Source organism: Musca autumnalis, unplaced genomic scaffold, assembly GCF_047663935.1.
Source record: "Musca autumnalis isolate F117 unplaced genomic scaffold, ASM4766393v1 scaffold_1, whole genome shotgun sequence".
Classification (NCBI taxonomy): Eukaryota; Metazoa; Arthropoda; class Insecta; order Diptera; family Muscidae; genus Musca; species Musca autumnalis.
Genome location: NW_027411644.1, coordinates 245314166 through 245333302, shown reverse-complemented (window position 1 = coordinate 245333302; position 19137 = coordinate 245314166). Strand labels below are relative to the sequence as shown.

At 36.1% G+C, this 19137-nt stretch overlaps 1 protein-coding gene across 3 annotated transcripts in view; it reads right to left on the bottom strand.

Annotated features, from left to right (window-relative positions):
• Positions 1-19137, bottom strand: part of Dscam3 (Down syndrome cell adhesion molecule 3) — a 457425-nt gene that overhangs the window by 32571 nt on the left and 405717 nt on the right. For all 3 annotated transcript variants that reach the window (XM_073960642.1, XM_073960641.1, XM_073960643.1), the window contains 3 exons: positions 18001-18180; positions 17306-17680; positions 16969-17094 (listed from right to left, as the gene is read on the bottom strand). In XM_073960642.1, coding sequence (XP_073816743.1) covers positions 16969-17094; positions 17306-17680; positions 18001-18180 — 681 coding nt within the window. The remainder of the gene's footprint in view (positions 1-16968; positions 17095-17305; positions 17681-18000; positions 18181-19137) is intronic.

The window sequence follows — 19137 nt, the reverse complement described above, 5'->3', positions numbered from 1 at the left end:
ACTTTGGTGGATTAACAATTTTTCACTGTATCTCTAAGGTCATAACAGCTCAACTCGAAAGTTAATTAATTCAAAAATTGTCATCATATAACCCGTGTATAAGAGGTTTTGAAGCAGGCATGTCATCGTTCGGGATATGAGAACAAAATCTTCTTTGGATTGTTTATTAATTAAAATTTTCAAACGACAAAACTTGTAAATTTATATAAATGTAAACTGATTCATATGTACTACTGGATTCAATCCAAAAGTTTGTAGTACTTAACTTAAGCTCACACATTTTGAACTTTTGAGGAATTGTACCCGAAAGAGTGGAAAGGAAAATTTTACCAATATATTCGAGATTTATGGTAAAACACTAGTCAACACACAGACAGACGAATGTAGAAGACCAGTTGGTCTATTCATAGGAATTGTTCTGATCTCTTCAATGAAGTCCAGAACGTGTCCTCATAAAAGATATAAGGACTTATGTTGGTCTTCATGTTGATGGTCAGTAGGATTGTTGAAGACAACAAGCTCTTTCATAGTAGTGCTATATGTCCTCTCATAGAATATAAGATGAGAAGACCAGTAAGACTTCTAGCAGAAAACTTGTAGGACTTCTATAAAAAAGAAATAAGTCAAAACAAGTGAGAGCAACAGTACGGGAATGGACCGATATGTGGTAACTTACACCACTGCACCTGGACACTAGCTTTCCAAGAATTTTTTTTTTTCACTATTGTGATAAGATATCAGAAATCGGACAATTATTACGACTCACAAAGTAGCAACAAAATCGTATAAAATTATGTTTTTGATTCTATTTACCCCCTAAATTCTTTCCGATAATCACTAGAAACTACATTGACTTACACTGATTGTGTACCAACTACATGTCCAAAAATATTTTGCATATAAATTTTATCAAACTAGTAAGAAATTGTCAGTCTCCTCAGACGGACCTAAAGGAAGTATCAATCTTGTAACTTCGTAACTAGGGCCGCATACACACATGTTTTCAAAAATTTAAAAACGATCGCAGACGAAAGAGTGGTCCTATGTAGTCCGAGTCTGTTAGAAATAATACGATGTACAACATTTGGAAAAAATAGGTTTCTCCCTCCGAAGGTTATTTATCGTATTACCCAAGGCTTGCCGACAGGCTTTTTTGGAGCTTTTGGGTCTTTATCTCAGAAAGTATGAAACTGCCCCAGAAAAATTGCCCCCTCGTAACAGGGACAGAAGAAACACTTGTTGCAAAAAAAAAAATATGAAAACGATTGGAGATGAGCTGTTAAACTTCACTTTTTCCCAAATTTTGTGTGGGAGGTACCGGAAGAACGGAACCGATATAGTCCATATATACATACATGAATGGATGAAGTAATACGATATTGCAAAGTTTGGACCAATCAGAAACTCCCTGCGAGAATTATCTTGCGGATTTGTCATTTTGATTGGTCCCGTCTATGGACTGGCGCAAGAAAATAGTTGCACCGCCGTAAAAGGAGCCGCAAGGACAACATACTGCAAAAAACAAGAGCTCTTAAATTTCACTTTATCCGAATTTTGTGTGGGACGTACCCGAAGGAGTGGACCGATATAGACCATATTCGAACTCGATCTATATCTGCAATGAATAATACGATGTTCAAAGTTTGCACCAAATCGATTGCTCCCTTCGAGAGTTATCGTTCACACCACACAGAAAAAAAAACTTTCCGATAAACAGCTTTATCAAAATTTGTTTGTATTTTGTAACTAACTAAAATGAAACTAACTTTTTAAAAGACGATGAAATAAAAGTTATTATGTTTTCAATAACTAACTACGTGAAAACAACAGCACGTCAAAAACATGAAAATGTTTTGGGGAAATGTTGGATAAACACGTTTGTAAATATGACGATTCGTTTATCGGCAAAAAATCAATCAAAATTTAATTGAATATTTGAATTTGTTTATCAAATCGTTGCTAATTTTTTTTCTGTGCATTTTACAGAAAATTGTTGAACTTTTGTGGACCATTATGGTCCATCTTCGAACTTAAACTAAGTTCGTACAAAATATTACGATACCAAAAGTTTGGTTCGAGTCGGTAGATCCGTTCGAGAGTTATCGTGCGCACGAGCCAGTAAGACGGACATGGCTAAATCGACTCAAAATTGTCTGAAACAAATTTCGTCCAAACATACTTGGGGTCTAAGACCGTTATTTCGTTGAGGCACATTTTGTATCGTATCAAAGTGTATATACCCTCTAGAGTAGGCCTGCTCACACACATACAAACACATTTTGTTATTGTGTTGGTTTTGAAACACAAACATTTTGGTAGTTTCCCAACATACCATTCAGTCTGATTTTATAAAATTTACGAAAAACAATTCGTATAAATACATTCTACAATTACACGGATAAGCTAATAATTAGCATACACATTCATTATCTTCAAGAGAATCAAGTTTCGTTTATTCTCCAGTGGCTACACAAGAATTTATAATTCAAATATGATGTTTTGTTCGAGTAATGTTGGTTTGTTGGGTTGTCTTGTGTAATGGAAAAAATTTCAAAAACAAAAGTTCTCTTTTTCAATTGTGTGAGTGAGCAAATTGACCCACACCGACAGGGGAAGTGCGCCCTTTGAGCAGCCTTGCTCTAGAGAATATGGGCTGTCGGAATGTGTCAATTTGTTCACTCACACAATTAAAAATTACAGCTATTGTTTTTGAAATGAAAATTTTCAATACAGAAATTTTTCCTATTAACAGTATGTTGGGTAACTATGAAAATATATTTGCATTTGTACAGGCTCGCCTGCTCTAGAGCCTAAAGGCTGATGGTATACAAATATTTTAAATGCTTTATATTTCTACGTTTAATAAATAGGTGGTAGGGCCCCATTTTGTCCACATAATGCCATTCTTATATAGGAAGATTTATAACGAAATCTAATAAAGAACACATTTCAGATGTCACAGTAAAAGTGGAGCGCATTTATAAAACCTCCAATTTGTTACTACAAAACCCTGTCAAATGCTCAAAAGCAAATTATGTTAAAAAAAAAAACTTTAGTATTATTCATTTGACAACGATTTCAAGAGAAAAGTTGCATATTTCAGTGTTCCTGCTATAAACGTTAAAGGTCCTTATTGAAAGAAAAATACATCACATACATTTACATAAAATTGTATACAAGTGACTGCCCGAGCATTCCTGATAGTTAAAGTCAATTCTATATAAGGGAACTTTTTAACATAACGTTGGGATGCAACTACAATTATAATACATATTTATAAGATTATAATCCTGGAATAACAGGAGCGGAGTACGAATTTGCCGCTTAGTTTTCGTCCAAAACGCCATAGAAGACAATATATTTACCGCGATATTTTATATTAGACCTGAGACCTTAAAGTTGGATCTCTGAGTTTTTTAGAGAAATTATGGTGCAAATTTGTATTACACTCTTGGAATAATAACCAAATATAAATATAACCAAATATAAATGTAAACATATTCAAATTATGATTTTCCACAAGAAAAATATGCCCATATGAGGAGAAATTACGAACCATATGTGGCATTTCCTGTAGTCAGGAAATGGATCGCAACAATATGTAACAAAATTACTACCATATTTTTTATAGTCGTGTCGCTAAAATATTATGTAAAGCTAACTTCAGCAAAGTTCAAAAAATTAGGTAGATCATATATTTTTGTTTCAATCTGGACCACTGAAAAAAGTATTACAAAGTGTATATAAAAAGTTTTGCTATAAACACCATCGCATTCTATCACATCATACATTAAGAAACCGACTCAGAAACAAATGACAATGTAGCCTTTGCTTACATGTTTTCTCATAGATTTCTTATAAAATGAATAAACGATCCACTAAAATTTAATTAATGTTTATCTCTGTAATATATAAAAATCAAATAAAAAATTCTTTTGATAAATGTAGAAACAATTATTTTGCCCGGAGTTGGAGTCGAGTTTTTTTCACGACTCTGGCTCCAGAAAAATTTGCTAGATTCCGACTCCAAATCCGAAACCCTGCTTAAAACGGGTGTTAAAACGGTGGTCGTCGTTACTTTTGTTTTTGTCCACCTTTCTTTGGATTTTCATAGTAGAATGTTTTTATAGGAATGAATAACTAACACGACGCCCAACCCATGTTTTTATGTTATGGGTAAACACGCGGCATATGGCAGCTTTAGCGGGTGTTAAAGCTTACCCTGGTGACACGCCAAGGAGGTCAGCCCCCACATGAGATGAAAAGGCGACCACGATATGTCCTGGGCCTTGCCACCCAGTCTCACTGAATGACATTATAAATGGGCCCTGTAACTGAGCTTTTACCTGTAATGCGCCCAATATTGTTTATTTTCTATTTTGCTTTAAACATAAATAACCAACCATTTAGTCCGTTTCTATTGGCATATCCCCTTTTTAATAACAAAATCTCTAACTTAATATGAAAAACAATTAACTGAATTTTACATATTTCTATTCACCCCCATCTCCCAACCGTTCAACAATTTACTATTCGTAATTACATTTAGTTACCAGCATTTATGCAAAACCACAAAATAAGTCTCATTTGGTTTCATTTCATTTATACGGTCATGTAAGTACTTCTGCTTAACTACAACACATGCAAAACAATCGATTTTAAAATTAAATTAAATATTGTTTAATGGAAATTTATTAATTATATGCCCAAATGAATTGCAAGCTAATGACATTATTCGAAATATTTTACGCACGTATTCATTTGCAGTAGCTGGCTGGCTGGCGGCATATGGCGCGCCAAGCCCACTTAGACATTCTCCCATTGTCTATTATGGGGATTGCAAAAATAGCAACAAAACGCAAAGCAAAGAAAAAAACACGTTAATTTCACAAACCAACCACAACGCAACGAAATCCATCCCCTCGCACAACAAGGATGTTTATGTAAACATGAGCATAGATAGAATTCAATTACGATAACATGGTCAAATGACAGCGTGCACACAGAGATACACAGCATCATTGGTATAGCGCTGACCACCAAACGTTTACCGCAAAACATAGTTGCCAGCTGTCTGAGACTATTATGGTGATTGTATTAGTTTATCATTAGATTTATAGCAGTCTAAATTAAAATCGGACTTTGTTTTATTATTAATTTATTCAACTGTAATAAATAATCCCATATATATTACAAAATCACATGTGTATATTAATTTTTTTAGATTAGTTTTAGAAATTACATGCATAAATTACAAATATAATACTGGATATCGAAAATTGGAACTGTTTAGACAATATTCGTTTATTTAATAATATACAATTGACAAGTTGGCTATAATTATTCGATCTATATATATAAATCGCAGAGCAAATAACAAATTTCCGAAGCTTTTCTGCACAAAATTTCAAAGCTCTGCCTTGTCTTAAACACTAAAATGTGAATTTTACACAGCAGATCCTTTTTGTAACGAAGATTTTCTTTGACGTACAAAAGTTTCGTCGTGTGTTCGCTATTTTGTCAATTTGGCTCGGATTCAATCACCAGTAGTGCTATTCTCTAACTCATTTTTTGAGTTAACGACAAAAATCGCTAAAATTAAAATAGTATTTGGTAAGTTAGCGACCAATAAAAAGTAGTCGTAAAGTTCCAACGATAGCAACAGTCTTGTCAACTTTTAATTAAAACTAGCAGACCCCGTTCGGGTTGATAACCTCTCCTAATGAGTTTTAATGACAAATTTTATGGACTTTATGCCTGACATTTTAAAACTGGGTACTTTCTACCTCACTTTTTCGGTTCATTATCAAACCGAAGAGGATTTTAAATTCATCTGTAAACTTAATTTTCTCTTACGGACTTTGTTGGATTTTTTCGACCATTGATGCTGTTAAGGATTTATTATCGTCCATGTCCCCTGTCTTTATCCTAAAGCTATCTAATTATAAAAGCTAAAAAATGGTTAAGTCGAATTCCCGGCTGATTGAGACTTATATGTTTTAGTTTTTCATAGCTGATGGACCGTTGGACCTCACCATTTAACGAAATTTTTAAATATATCGTTATTCTTGATCGGGGGCACAACCGTCGATGTCTCGAAAATTAATTTGCAAGGCGATGCATTACAGAACATTTGTTCCATAAACCGAACTAAGAAAAGATCTCCAATTCTCTCTGTTTATTGCTTCGCTTTCTGTAATACCGCACCGTGTCATCTCTTCATCCACTTGTTTGGCCTGCCAATTCTGTGTGCACCGCCATGTGGCTCGAATTTATACACCTTTTTAGCGGGTTCACCAACGCTCATTCTTATTATATGGCCTAGCCAACGCAATCGCTGCATCTCGATACGTTTAACTATATTGATGCCGTTGTATAGCAGATACAGCTCGAGGTACATACTACGTAGATATTCACCGTCAACGCAGATTGGTCCGTAGATATTTCGAAGAATTTTTCTCTCAAACAGGCCAAGCACTGCCTTATCCGCTTGCGCAAGTACCCAGGCTTCGGAACCATACATCAGCACGGGCAGTATCAGTGTTTTGTAAAGCGTTATTTTTGTTTGACGAGTTGTGACTTTGTTTTTAAAGTGCTTACTTAAGCCAAAGTAGCATTTGTTGGTCAATACAATTATTCTTTTTATTTCACAACTGATATCGTTTGTTGTGTGTACGGCGGTGCCGAGGTATACGAAGTCTTTTACTTCCTCAAAATTATAGGAACCAATTTCAACAGTTGGTCTGATCTCAATGGACGCATTGCTCGTCGACCCCATCAGCTTTGTCTTCTCGTCGTTTACCGCCAGAAACACTTTAGTAGATTCTCCTTCGACCTTCATAAAGGTATCGGTGACTTCTTTTACTGATCGTCCCATGATGTCTATATCATCAGCATAAGCAAGTAACATGTGGCTATTGGTGTAGATTGTGCCACTTCTTTGGACATTTGCCTTTCATATAACCTTTTCTAGCAGGATGTTGAAAAGATCACACGAAAGGCTGTCTCCTTGCCTGAAACCTCTATTGGTACAAAACTCTTCGGAGAGGTTCTTTCCTATTTTTACTGAAAATCTTGTGTCAGTTAGAGTCATTTTACAAAGCCGAAAGAGCTTTGAGGGGATACGAAATTCAGACATGGCTTGGAATACTTTTGAACGTATCGGGCTGTCGAAGGCTGCTTTATAATCGACAAAAAGGTTGTAGGTGTCGATCTGCATCTCTTGGGTCTTCTCCATGATTTGCCGCAGGGTAAATATCTGGTCAATGGTGGACTTGCCAGGTCTAAAGCCGCATCCAATTATTTTATTGACCATGGGCTTTAGTCGTTCACACAATATCCCTGACACTATCTTGTAGGCGATAGGGTCTTATGCCCCTATAGTTGGGGCATAAAGTCTTTTCTCCTTTCTTATGGATGGGACACAGGATGCTCAGGTTCCAATCGTCGGGTACGCGTTCTTCCTGCCAGATGGAGCTTACTAGCTGATGCATACACCTTATCAGCGTGTCGCCTCCGGTTTTAAACAGCTCGGCTGGTAGGGCATCAGCTCCTGCTGCCTTATTATTCTTCAACCGGTTTATTGCTGTCTTAACCTCATCTTGGCCGGGTGGTATACATTCAATACCATCTTCTGGAATTGGATCTGTGGTATCTCCGTCGACTTCGCTACTAATGGATACCAACAGTCTGGAAAAATGCTCTTACCTTAGCATATCCTTAGCACACTATCTATATCAGTTACCAAATTACCTTGCTGGCCTCTACAGGAGGATGTGCCAGTGCCAAAGCCATCAGTTTGATGTTTCACTCTTTGGTAGAATTTTCGGACTTCATTCTGTCTCCTGTACATCTCGATTTGTTCACACTCCCGCTTTTCGATCTCTCTCTTTTTCCTGCGGAAAAGACGTTTCTCCTCTCTCCTCGTTGCTACTGATTGTAAAGTAGCCCTATATGCCGCATTTTTCTATTCGGTAGCTGCAGTACACTCCTGGTCATACCATGGATTTCTTGGTGGAGGTCTCTGGTAATCAAGTACTGATTTTGCGGCTGTTTGCATGGAGTGGGCAATGTTTTGCCATTGTCCTGATATGTTATCGGGACGAGAAGTGCTTCGATTAAGCAGTTGGGCCAGTTGAGTGGAATATGCTGTGGCTATCTATTGTGATTGCAGCTTACCGATGTCCAACTTCCGTGTTGTATCTGTTCGCACTTTGCTTGCTACGTTTAATATGGTACGTACCTTTGCTGCAACAAGGTAGTGGTCCGAGTCTATGTTTGCACTTCGGAACGATCGTACATCCAACATGCTTAATGCATGTCTTTCATCTATCACAACGTGATCAATTTGATTTCTTGTTCTTTGATCTGGCGACAGCCAGGTGCACTTATGAATATCGAGATGGTCTGTTCGTCCTTATCTTCAGTGGGAGCATGAGCGCAGTGAGGCTTTCATTCACTGGGGTGAAGCTGGAGACCTGAAGTTTTAACCTACGACCAACTACAAATCCGCAACCAAACTCATGCTTTCTGTCATGGCAGCTATAATACAGTGCGTCACCTTTAGGTGTTGTTGTGACACCATTCCCGTTCCATCTTATTTCCTGTATGGCAGTAATGTTGGCCTTGTACTTTGCAAGTACATCTGCCAATGCGTAAACTGCAACTTCTCTATAAAGAGTGCGAACATTCCAGGTGCAGATTCGCAGATCATGGTCCTTAAAACGTTTGCGGGTTTCGTCAACTTTTGAGGGGGTTTTTTATTTTCTTTCGTTTTTTCATAGTAGGCTGTTTTTTCTAGGGGAGGGTTACTAACCCGACGCCCAAACCCAAGTTTTTAACGTTCTTATGGGTGAACGCGCGGCACATGTTAACTCACTACCTTTAACGGGTGTTAAAGGCAGTTCCCCTGGTGTCACCACGGGGAGGTTAGTGTCAACTTGAGATGAAAGATCGACCAATGTAAATCCTGGGCTTTGCGATGTTAAGGCCGGTCAGGACCGTTCCTTGGTATCTTCCATCCCCTACGTTTAGCAAATAAAGCGATTATAAACAATACGCCCCCAAATTCATCTGCAAACATATAGCATTTTGGACCACGTGACATTCCTGAACATTTCCTAAAATTGCATGAAATTAGCTTCAGTAATCTTGGAAAAAGATGTATTAAGAAGAGTGGGCATGGTCATCAGTATTCAAGATATAACATATTTAAAAAGTCGGCGTGAACCGGTATTTTGGCTCTAAATATGTACCTAGGGTACACACAACCCCATTGCCTCCCAAAATATATGCTGAAACCAATATAATCATAAGTTTGGTTTATACATATATCGTTTCAAATAAAGGCGTGGGGAAGGTACTCCACCTCCTCCGAAATTAATAAAATATACATAACAACGGCAAACATTGAGCTTTTGCTGCAAATTTGATAGAAATCGTTTCAGTAGTATTGGAGTAATAACGTATTTTAAAAAGGCGTTGTCGGGTCTTTTGGACCCAAAGAAGTACCTACATGTTGATTAATCCGAAAGTTGTTAAACCGATTAATTTTTGCAAATAATTTTTCAAAAATATTGCATAGTTGAAGTACCCTGCCCCCTCTGGAATTCAATAAAATATGTAGTCTGTTGGGTTATGACAGCATTTGATTTTTATACATAAAGATATGGCGTTTTTTTAAATATAGCAAAGGGAAGTACTCCGCCCCCTTAGAAATTCAGGAAAATATGCATCCTATTTCACCCGTACATTCCCTGAAAATTTTAGGAGAATCGGTTCAGTTGTTTTTTATATGTAACATACTTTGAAAAGAGGTAGTGGTTAAGTCTTTGGGAATCTCGAAAATTAATTTTCAAACCGATACATTCGTAATTATTGTAAATATAGCATTTTCAACTAAATTTGTAGCCTATTTTGGCCGAGGGTCATCCCTGTACATTACCTGACAATTTCAGGAAAATTGGTTCAGTAGTTTTTGTAGGAAAGATTAAAATTGAAAAAAATTGGGTGTAATAGTGAGCGTGGTCAAATTTTATGGCGAACATTTCAAATGTTCCAAATCGGCCCAGCCGTTCTTAACTGATGTCATTACCAACGAACGACATTTGATATTTATTTATAAAGATATAGCGCTTTCAAAGAAATTTAAAAAAATAAGTAACCTATTTTCACCGGGTGTCATCGCTGTACATTCCCTGACAATTTCAGGAAAATTAGTTCAGTAGTTTTTGTAGAAAAGATTAAAATTGAAAATTGAAAAAAGTGGGCCAAGTAAAATTTTCTTTGCATAAAAACCTAAGTTGGGTTACGACGAATATTTCAAAAAAAAAAAAAAAAAATTATCCAAATCGGTCTAGCCGTTCTCAACAGATGCCATTACCAAAGAACGACATTTGATTTTTATTTATCTAGATATAGCATTTTTAAAGAAATAGGGTATAGGGGAAGTACCCCGCCCCTACCGAAATTCAACAAAATATTAAGCCTATTTTTACCGGGGCCCATCGCTATACATTCCATGACAATTTCAGGAAAATCAGTTCAGTATTTTTTGTAGGAAAGATTAAAATTGAAAATTGAAAAAAGTGGGGGTGGCCAAACTTTCTTAGCATAAAAGCCTATATTGGGTTATGACGGACATTTCAAAAAAAAAAAAAAAAAAGAATTATCCAAATAGGTCCAGCTGTTCTGAACTGATGCCAATAACAACGAACGACATTTGATTTTTATTTATGTAGATAGGGACCAGACTTATGCCTCAGATGGTGCTAACTATCTGAAATGCAAACAATAAATAGTTTAGATAGTCTTATTTTTCTTACGCTTATCCGTCTCTGTATCAGATTATCATGCTCGCATCTACAAGAGGACGTACCAAAGCTATCAGTTTGATGTTTAACTCTAAGTTAAAATTCATTCTGGCCAATGTCGATTTTTTCATACTTCCTTTGTGCGTTGTTATTGTTTGTAGAGTTTCCCTATCTACTGCATACTTCCCTCCTGTAGCAGCGCTTTCTTGTCATATCATCGATTTCTTGTTAGAGGTCTCGGGTATCCAAGTATGGATTTTCAGGCGTGGATTGATTTCATTGGGCAATTGGACATGTTGAGTGTGTTATGCTGTGGCTATCTGTTTTGCTTGCAGCTCTGCCATGTCAAACTTCCGTGTTGTGTCGTTTGGTGCTTTTTTTAACTAATTTAATCGTTTATGTACCTTCGATGTAATGGAGGATTATCTTGATCCAAGTCGATGTCCGGATCATCAACCTTATATCCAGTGGATTTGTGGAATATTCTCCATATATCAAAACGTGATCAATTTAGTTTCTCATTTTTTGTTCCGATGGCAACTACGTCGCCTTATGAATGTTGAGATGTTTAATGTCTTTTGCCGTTTCGAAGTCTATCAGCCTCAATCCACTATCAGGTTATTCCTTGTGGAGGTTGAATTTCCCTACTGTTGGACCAAAAATATTCTCCTTTCCAATTCTGGCAGTAGAAGTTCATTCAAGATTCATTATAAACTACAATGACTTTCTTCGGTAACAGTTTCAAATAGATCCGCGAACAGCCCTTTAAGCGAACACTTTGAACTGTTTTCAATCTTCGAACATGATCGATGTTTGCAAAAAATACAACCATGTGAAAGTTTAGACCAATATCAGTCACTCTTTACGGTAGGTAGCGTGAATATTTTCGAACTTTTGTGGGAGAGGTACCGGAAGGAGTGGACCCTATATATTTTATATAATACTAGCAGACCCCGGTCCGCGTTGCTGGCCCGTCGTAATGAGTTTTAATGACAACTTTTTATCGACTTTATGCTTGAAAATTAAAAAATAGGTATTTTTTACCTCACTTCTTCGGTCTATTGTCAAACCGAGAAGGATTTTTTGTCTGTAACCTTTCTTTTCTCTTACGGACTTTGTCGGATTTTTTCGCCAATTTATGCTTTTTAGGATTTATTTTCGTCCATGTCCCTGTCTTTATCCTAAAGCAATCTAATTTTAAAGGTTAAGAAGTGGTTAAATCGATTTCTCCCGTTTATTGAGACTTATATGTTTTAGCTTTTCATGGCTGATGGACCGTTGAACCTCACCATAATTTGTAAATATATAGTTTTTCTGGATCGGGGGCGCAACCACCGTTGTCTCGAAAACTAATTTGCAACCCGATGCACTCATAAGTTTAGCAAATATAGCGATTATAAAACAATAGCCTCCGAAATTCGTCTACAAATATATAGCATTTTGGACCACGGGACGTTCCTGAACATTTTCTGAATATTAGGTTCAGTAGTTTTGGAAAAATATTGTTTTGAAAAGAGTGGGCGTGGTCATCAGTTTTCAAGATATAACATATTAAAAAAAGTAGGCCTGGTCCGGTATCTTGGCTCCAAATATGTACCTAGGGTGCACACAACTTCATTGCCTACCAAAATGTATGCTGAAACCGATATAATTATACATTTGGCTTATATATAGCGTTTTACAGAAAGGCATGGGGAAGGTACCCCACCTCTTCCGAAATTCATAATATATACATAACAACGGCAAACATTGAGCTTTTGTCGCAAATTTTATGGAAATCCCTTCAGTAGTATTGGAGTTACGACATATTAAAAAAAACAGGCGTGGTCGGGCCTATAGGCCCTAAAGAAGTACCTAGATTGTAGATTAATCCGTAAATTTTTAATCCGATACATGCATAATTTTTGCAAATATAACGTTTTTTAAAAATATCACATAGGGGAGGTACTCCGCTCCCTCTGCAATTCAATAAAATATGTAACCTGTTTTCGGGGGGCGTGGTAAACTTTTCTTTCCAAAACACCTAAGTTGGGTTATGACAGCATTTGATTTTTATTCATAAAGGTAAGGCGTTTTTTTTTTCAAATATGCCCCCTTCAAAATTCAAGAAAAAAAAATAGGTTCAGTAGTTTTGTGGATGTAACATATTTTAAAAAGTGGGTGTGGTCAAGTCATTTGATCCTAAAAAAGTGGGTAAGGTCTTCCGAAATAGATACATTCGTAATTATTGTAAATATAACATTTTTAAAAAAGTAGGGTATAGGGGAAGTACCCCGCCCCTTCCGAAATTCAACTGAATTTGTAGCCTAATTTAAGCGGGGGCCATCCTTGTACATTCCCTGGCAATTTCAGGAAAATCGGTTCAGTAGTTTTTGTAGAAATGAGAAAAATTAAAAATTGAAAAAGTGGGCGTACATTTTCTTTGCATAAAAAAATATCGAAATCGGTCCAGCCGTTCTCAACTGATGTCATGACCATCGAACGACATTTGATTTTTATTTTTAAAGATTTAAAAGTTTAGACAAATCGCGATTGCCTTGAAAATCCCTTCAGTAGTTTTGTAGATATAACCTAATTAGAAAGTGAGCGTGGTCGGATCTTCTTCTTCTTCTTTATTTGCGGATCCGTTATTCGGATATAAGCGATCATACAATACTATATGTATTACAAATTAATATATTTTAATGTTTTATGTTATGAAATTATTGACAGCTCTCGATTCTTCGCAGCATATATTAGATTCGTTTCATCCCAGTATCCTGTCCATTCTTGGATGTTCCTTAACCAGTACGTCTCTCTTCTGCCTCTTGTTCTGTGTCCTTCTATATTACATTTAATAATGGCTTGTATAAATTTATATTTATGGTTCCTCATCAGGTGCCCCAGGTATGCGATTTTCCTTGATTTTGCGGTGCGTAAAAGTTGCCTATCGAGGTTCATTCGTCTTAGAATTTCTTGATTCGTAATATGCGATGTATAGGGTATCTTCAGTATTCTTCGGTATACCCACATTTCAAATGCTTCAATTTTTTTCTCATCTGCACTTTTTAGGGTCCAGGTTTCTACTGCATATAGTAGTATAGACCAAATGTAGCATTTGACAAATCTTGCCTTCGTTTTGAGACCAATTTCATGGTTTGTAAGTGTTTTTTTGTATTTAAAAAAGGCATTTCTGGCCATCTCCACTCGACGCTTAATTTCGTTTGATGTGTTCCATTGGTCGTTAATTAAAACGCCGAGGTATGTAAAAGATTTTACGCGTTCGATGTTTTCGTTTTTGATATTTAGTGACGTTTCACAACTGACATATTTTCGACTTACAATCATATATTTTGTCTTCTTTATATTTATTTTGAGGCCATATGATTCGCTTACGTACGTGAGTTTGTCTAAGAGTTGTTGCAGCCCAGATATACTGCTAGCAATAATTGTGGAATCATCAGCATAGCGTATATTATTTATAATTTTACCCTGAACTCTTATTCCAATTCGTTCTCCTTCAATTGACTCATTAAATATCTTTTGGGAGTATATATTAAAAAGAAGGTCGGATCTTAAGTCCCAAAATAAGTACGTAAGGTTGGAGACACAATCAATAAATAAATTCCGAAACCGATACATTCGTATTTGTTGCAAATATTGCATTTTTACAAAAATAGGGCATAGGGGAAGTACCCGCCAGATCCGAAAGTCAAAAAATATGTAGCCTATTTTTATCGGGGACCAACCCTGTACATTCGCTGAAAGTTTCAGGAAAATCGATTCAGTAGTTTCGTAGATATAACATATTTAAAAAAGTGGGCGTTGTCCAGTCTTAATGCCCCAAATAAGCACGTAAGGTCGGAAACACAATCGCCATTGACTCGGAAATTTATTTTCAAAGCGATACATTTGTAATTGTTGCAAATATTGCATTTTTACAAAAATAGGGCATAGGGGAGGTACCCCGCCCGATCCGAAATTCAACCAAATGTGTAGCCTATTTCAACAGGGGGCCATCACTCTACGTTCCCGGAAAATTTCAGGAAAATCTGTTGAGTAGTTTCGTAGATATAACATATTTATAAAAGTGGGCGGAAAAGTGGGCGTGGCCAATTTTTCTTTGCATAAAAACCTAAACTGGACTATGACTAACATTTCCACAAAAAATTATCCAAATCGCTACAGTCGTTTTCAACTGATTCAATTACCAACAAACGACAATTGAGTTTTATATATAAAGATTCGAAGAAATATTACAATATCCAAAGTTCGAGCTCTCCAGCCACTACATATGGTGCCATAGGGGTTTTTACAACTTTCGGGCTGTTTTCTCAAGAAGTATGGACTTGCCCCTGAAAACACTTTTACTGCCATAATTGAGGCAGCGAATGAAAGTTACTTCAACAAAAATCAAAGTGATTCGAGAACAGGTTTTAAAGTGAATTTATCCAAAATTTTGTGTGGAAGGAGTGGACAAATATAGTCTATATTTGGATATTAGATATTTTAGGACGAGTAAAGTATGGACTAAATCGCTCACTCCCATCAAGAGTTATTGTGCGCACAATTCTTCCTAACATTTTTGAACTGTTGTGGGGGAGGTACCTGAAGGAGTGGACCAATATGGCTTATCTTCGAACTTAAACTAAGTTTGCACAAAATATTACGAAGACCCAACTGTGGACCGAATCGGCAGATCCGTTCGAGAGTTATCTTGCGCTCCAACCACTAAACGCGGTGTCATAGGGCTTTTTGTACCTTTCAGGCTTTTTCTAAGGAAGTATTGACCTGCCCTTGATGAAACTTATACCGCTGTATGGGGGGCAGTGAATACAAGTTGTTACAACAAAAATCAAAGCGATTCGTGAACAGGTCCTAAAGTGAACTTTTCCGAAACTTTGTGTGGGAGGTAGCCGAAAGAGTGGACTGATTGAGTCCATATTGGAACATCGTCTAAGTCTTGTAGAAATTTCACGATGTACAAAGTATGGACCAAATCGGTTATTTCCTTGAAGGATTGTCGTGCGCCCAAGTTGTCCGAACATTTCAGAACTTTTGGGGGGGAGGTACCGGAAGGAGTGGACCGATATAACCCATCTTCGAACTTAAACTAAGTTTGGACAAAATATTACGAAATCCAAATTTTAGACCGAATCGGTTGATCCGTTCGAGAGTTATCGTGCGCTCCAGCCAGCCAGACAGACAGACGGACATTGCTAAATCAACTCCAAATTATCTGAAACACATTTCGTCCAAACATACTTGGCGCCTAAACCCATTATTTCGAAGAGGCATATTTTTCCCGTATGAAAGTGTATATACTCTCGTTAGCATAAATGCTGAGGGTATAAAAAATAAATCGACTCCAATTTTTTTTGCACTGAATGTGGTAGTAACATTAGTCAGGTCTTAAATCCTTTTCGAGTAGGAAGTACATTTCTTGTCGTATCAAAGTACATATATGCATTAGGGTTATGACTTTTCGACATTTTATCTCAGAAATGATTTCCTGTAGAACGGATGAATGAACCTTTGCCTATAAATCACTAAAAAAGTTCACGCACAACTCGATTTAGAAAAAATATTTTTTTTTTTTTTTTTGAAAAATTCAGTGACTTCGAAAAATTGCCCAAATTTCTGATAAATTCAAAATTTAAAATCGGTTTGTGCGTGAGGTTTTTTCAACAAATTTTATGTAATCTTATGTAGAAACTCATCACGCTATGATACAGGGTTATGCGGTTGTAAAAAAATCATAACTCTAATATGCATAAGACTGAGGTATAACTATATTCTACAAATATGACCTTTGAAGTATGTATATGCTTTAACTAGTTCATTGGTTATTGCGTTGTAATTCGGTTTATAAAACTGTCTATAACATAGGAAGTAGCACCAAGTGTGGGAACCCTTTTAAGGATAAGGGAAACATTAATACGCGAAAAATTTTAACGATTAACTTTTTCACGATATTTTATTTTTATTTCATTACAACACATGGCAACTCACGCATCATTCAATGCGGCAAACATGGATTTGAAGAGTTGCAGTAGTTTTAGTTAGTTTGCGGTTAAAACCACAATAAATAATCAAGCAAATGACATTGCGTTACACGCTGGCGGCTACGTGCATCACAAAGGCTCCAATGCAATGTCAATGTAAAAGGACAACTTACCCAAAGGACGATGTTCAATGGAGAAATGATGAATCGGGCAACCGCCATTATTCCATGCTGACAATTTTAAATTAACGCACGATGCGTTCGTTGCAATTAGTTCGTTACCAATGGGAGCTTGGGAGGCTGTATAAATACGAAATAGAAAACAGAAAAAACAACAACAAATCGAATTAGTTCACATCACTGTTTGAGGCAACATAAAAGCATTAAAAATGTCTACTTTAAAATCAAATAATAAAATTATTTTATTAAAAGTTAGTTACATCATTTTAATAGAAAAATCAAATTCTAAAGCGATTTTATGTTTGTATTTAGATCTGTAGAAATATCTTACCTTTTCCCTTGGTCCAAACATTAATTTCCTCACTAGCCGCTCCATCGCCCACAATATTGTGAGCTGACATGTTGATGATATACTGATTGCCACATTTCAGTCCCGTTATTGTGTAGGCATTATTCTCTGGCATCAATTCGATTTGGGACCATGTCTCGCCCATAATACGATATGAAATTGCATAGCCCTGCAATGGAGCACCGCCATCTTCGGGTGGATCCCAACTAACACGTATACTATCCGCCGAAGCATACTGGACAATGATTTGTGGTGAGGCTGGTGGTTTCATGGCAATCACTTGGTATTGTATTTCATCACTGCCAAAAAGATTGTTTGCTGTACATGTGTAATTTCCGGACAGACTACCCTCAACTCCTGGTGAATGTACATGGGAGCGGAGAATATTGAATGGGGAACATAAGAATGGAAACAAAGAGATGAAGTCAAATGTCATCAGCCGTACGAACATAGACCACAAACGAAGTACACACAGAATTGAGTATTAGAAAATAAATAAAATTGTCCAGGTAAGAAGAGAATCAATATTAGTTTTGTGGATATTGAACAAAGAATATCGAACTAAGGAGGAGTGAACGAAATCAAAATATTTTAATTAACTTTCTTGTTTTGTTTGCATTTGCTTTGTGTTAGGTTTTATTGAATATTGCTTTTATGCAGGAAGAAAAAATGCTTACGATGTATTTTTAGATTTCCTTCATTTGTCACTTCATAGAATGGACTAAAGGTTACCGGCCGGTCACGTGTTAACCATCTTGCCCTGGGTGTTGGATTACCCACAGCCAGACATTCCAATATAAGGCTAGTTCCCACTGCCTTTCGTACAACTTGACCGAAGGAGGCAATTCGTGCAGGAGCTGAAATGAGATACAGATAAATATAAAATGTGTAATGTTATAAAATGCATTGAAGTTTTATATAAAGTAAGTATCTTCTATATTTAAAAATACCAAAGAGTGGGTAATTGACATACCAACGTGTATACGAATCCCTTGATATTGAAATCTATCTCAATTGTACTATTTTAATAAGACTACACCTTTTTCAGATGTAATTCGAATCATTTTAGTTGTAATTCGTAACATTTCATTTGTAATTCGATTATTCTATTTGTAATTCGTAACATTTTATTTGTAATTTGAGAATTCCATTTGTGATTCGAATTATTCCATTTGTAATTCGTATTATTATATTTGTAATTCGAATTATTACATTTGAAATCCGAATTATTCCATTTGTTATTCGAATTATTCCATCTGAAATTCGAATTATTCTATTTGTAATTCGAATTATTCTATTTGTAATTCGAATTATTTTATTTGTGATTCGAATAGTTTTATTTGTAATTCGAATTATTCTACACCATTTTCAGATGTAGTTCGAATTATTTTAATTGTAATTCAAGAATTCTATTTGTTTAATACAAAAAAAAAAATCAAGAAAATCGAAGAGTACAATCATTGATAAAAATTGATTTTAAATTTTAAAACGGGAAAATTCCATCCAAGCCGACTGTGCAAAATAATTTTCTATTTTTTATTAGATAGCTGAAAAAACAAAAAAAAATAAAAAATACGATTTTTTCTAGTTGGCCCAATATTAAAGAAGTTCTGAGTATTTCTTTGCACATAGTTTTTACAGAATTTGACATTTTCAAGTCTCGATATCTCTGGAACCGTTAGTCAAAAAAATTCTGAAAATATACTAAAATGTTTTGCCGATGATCAGCATCACCAGAGCAAAAAATAAGGGAAATAAAAACCTCATCTTGAAAAAGTGTCCGATTTCACTCAGAAATCCCCATATATATTCTT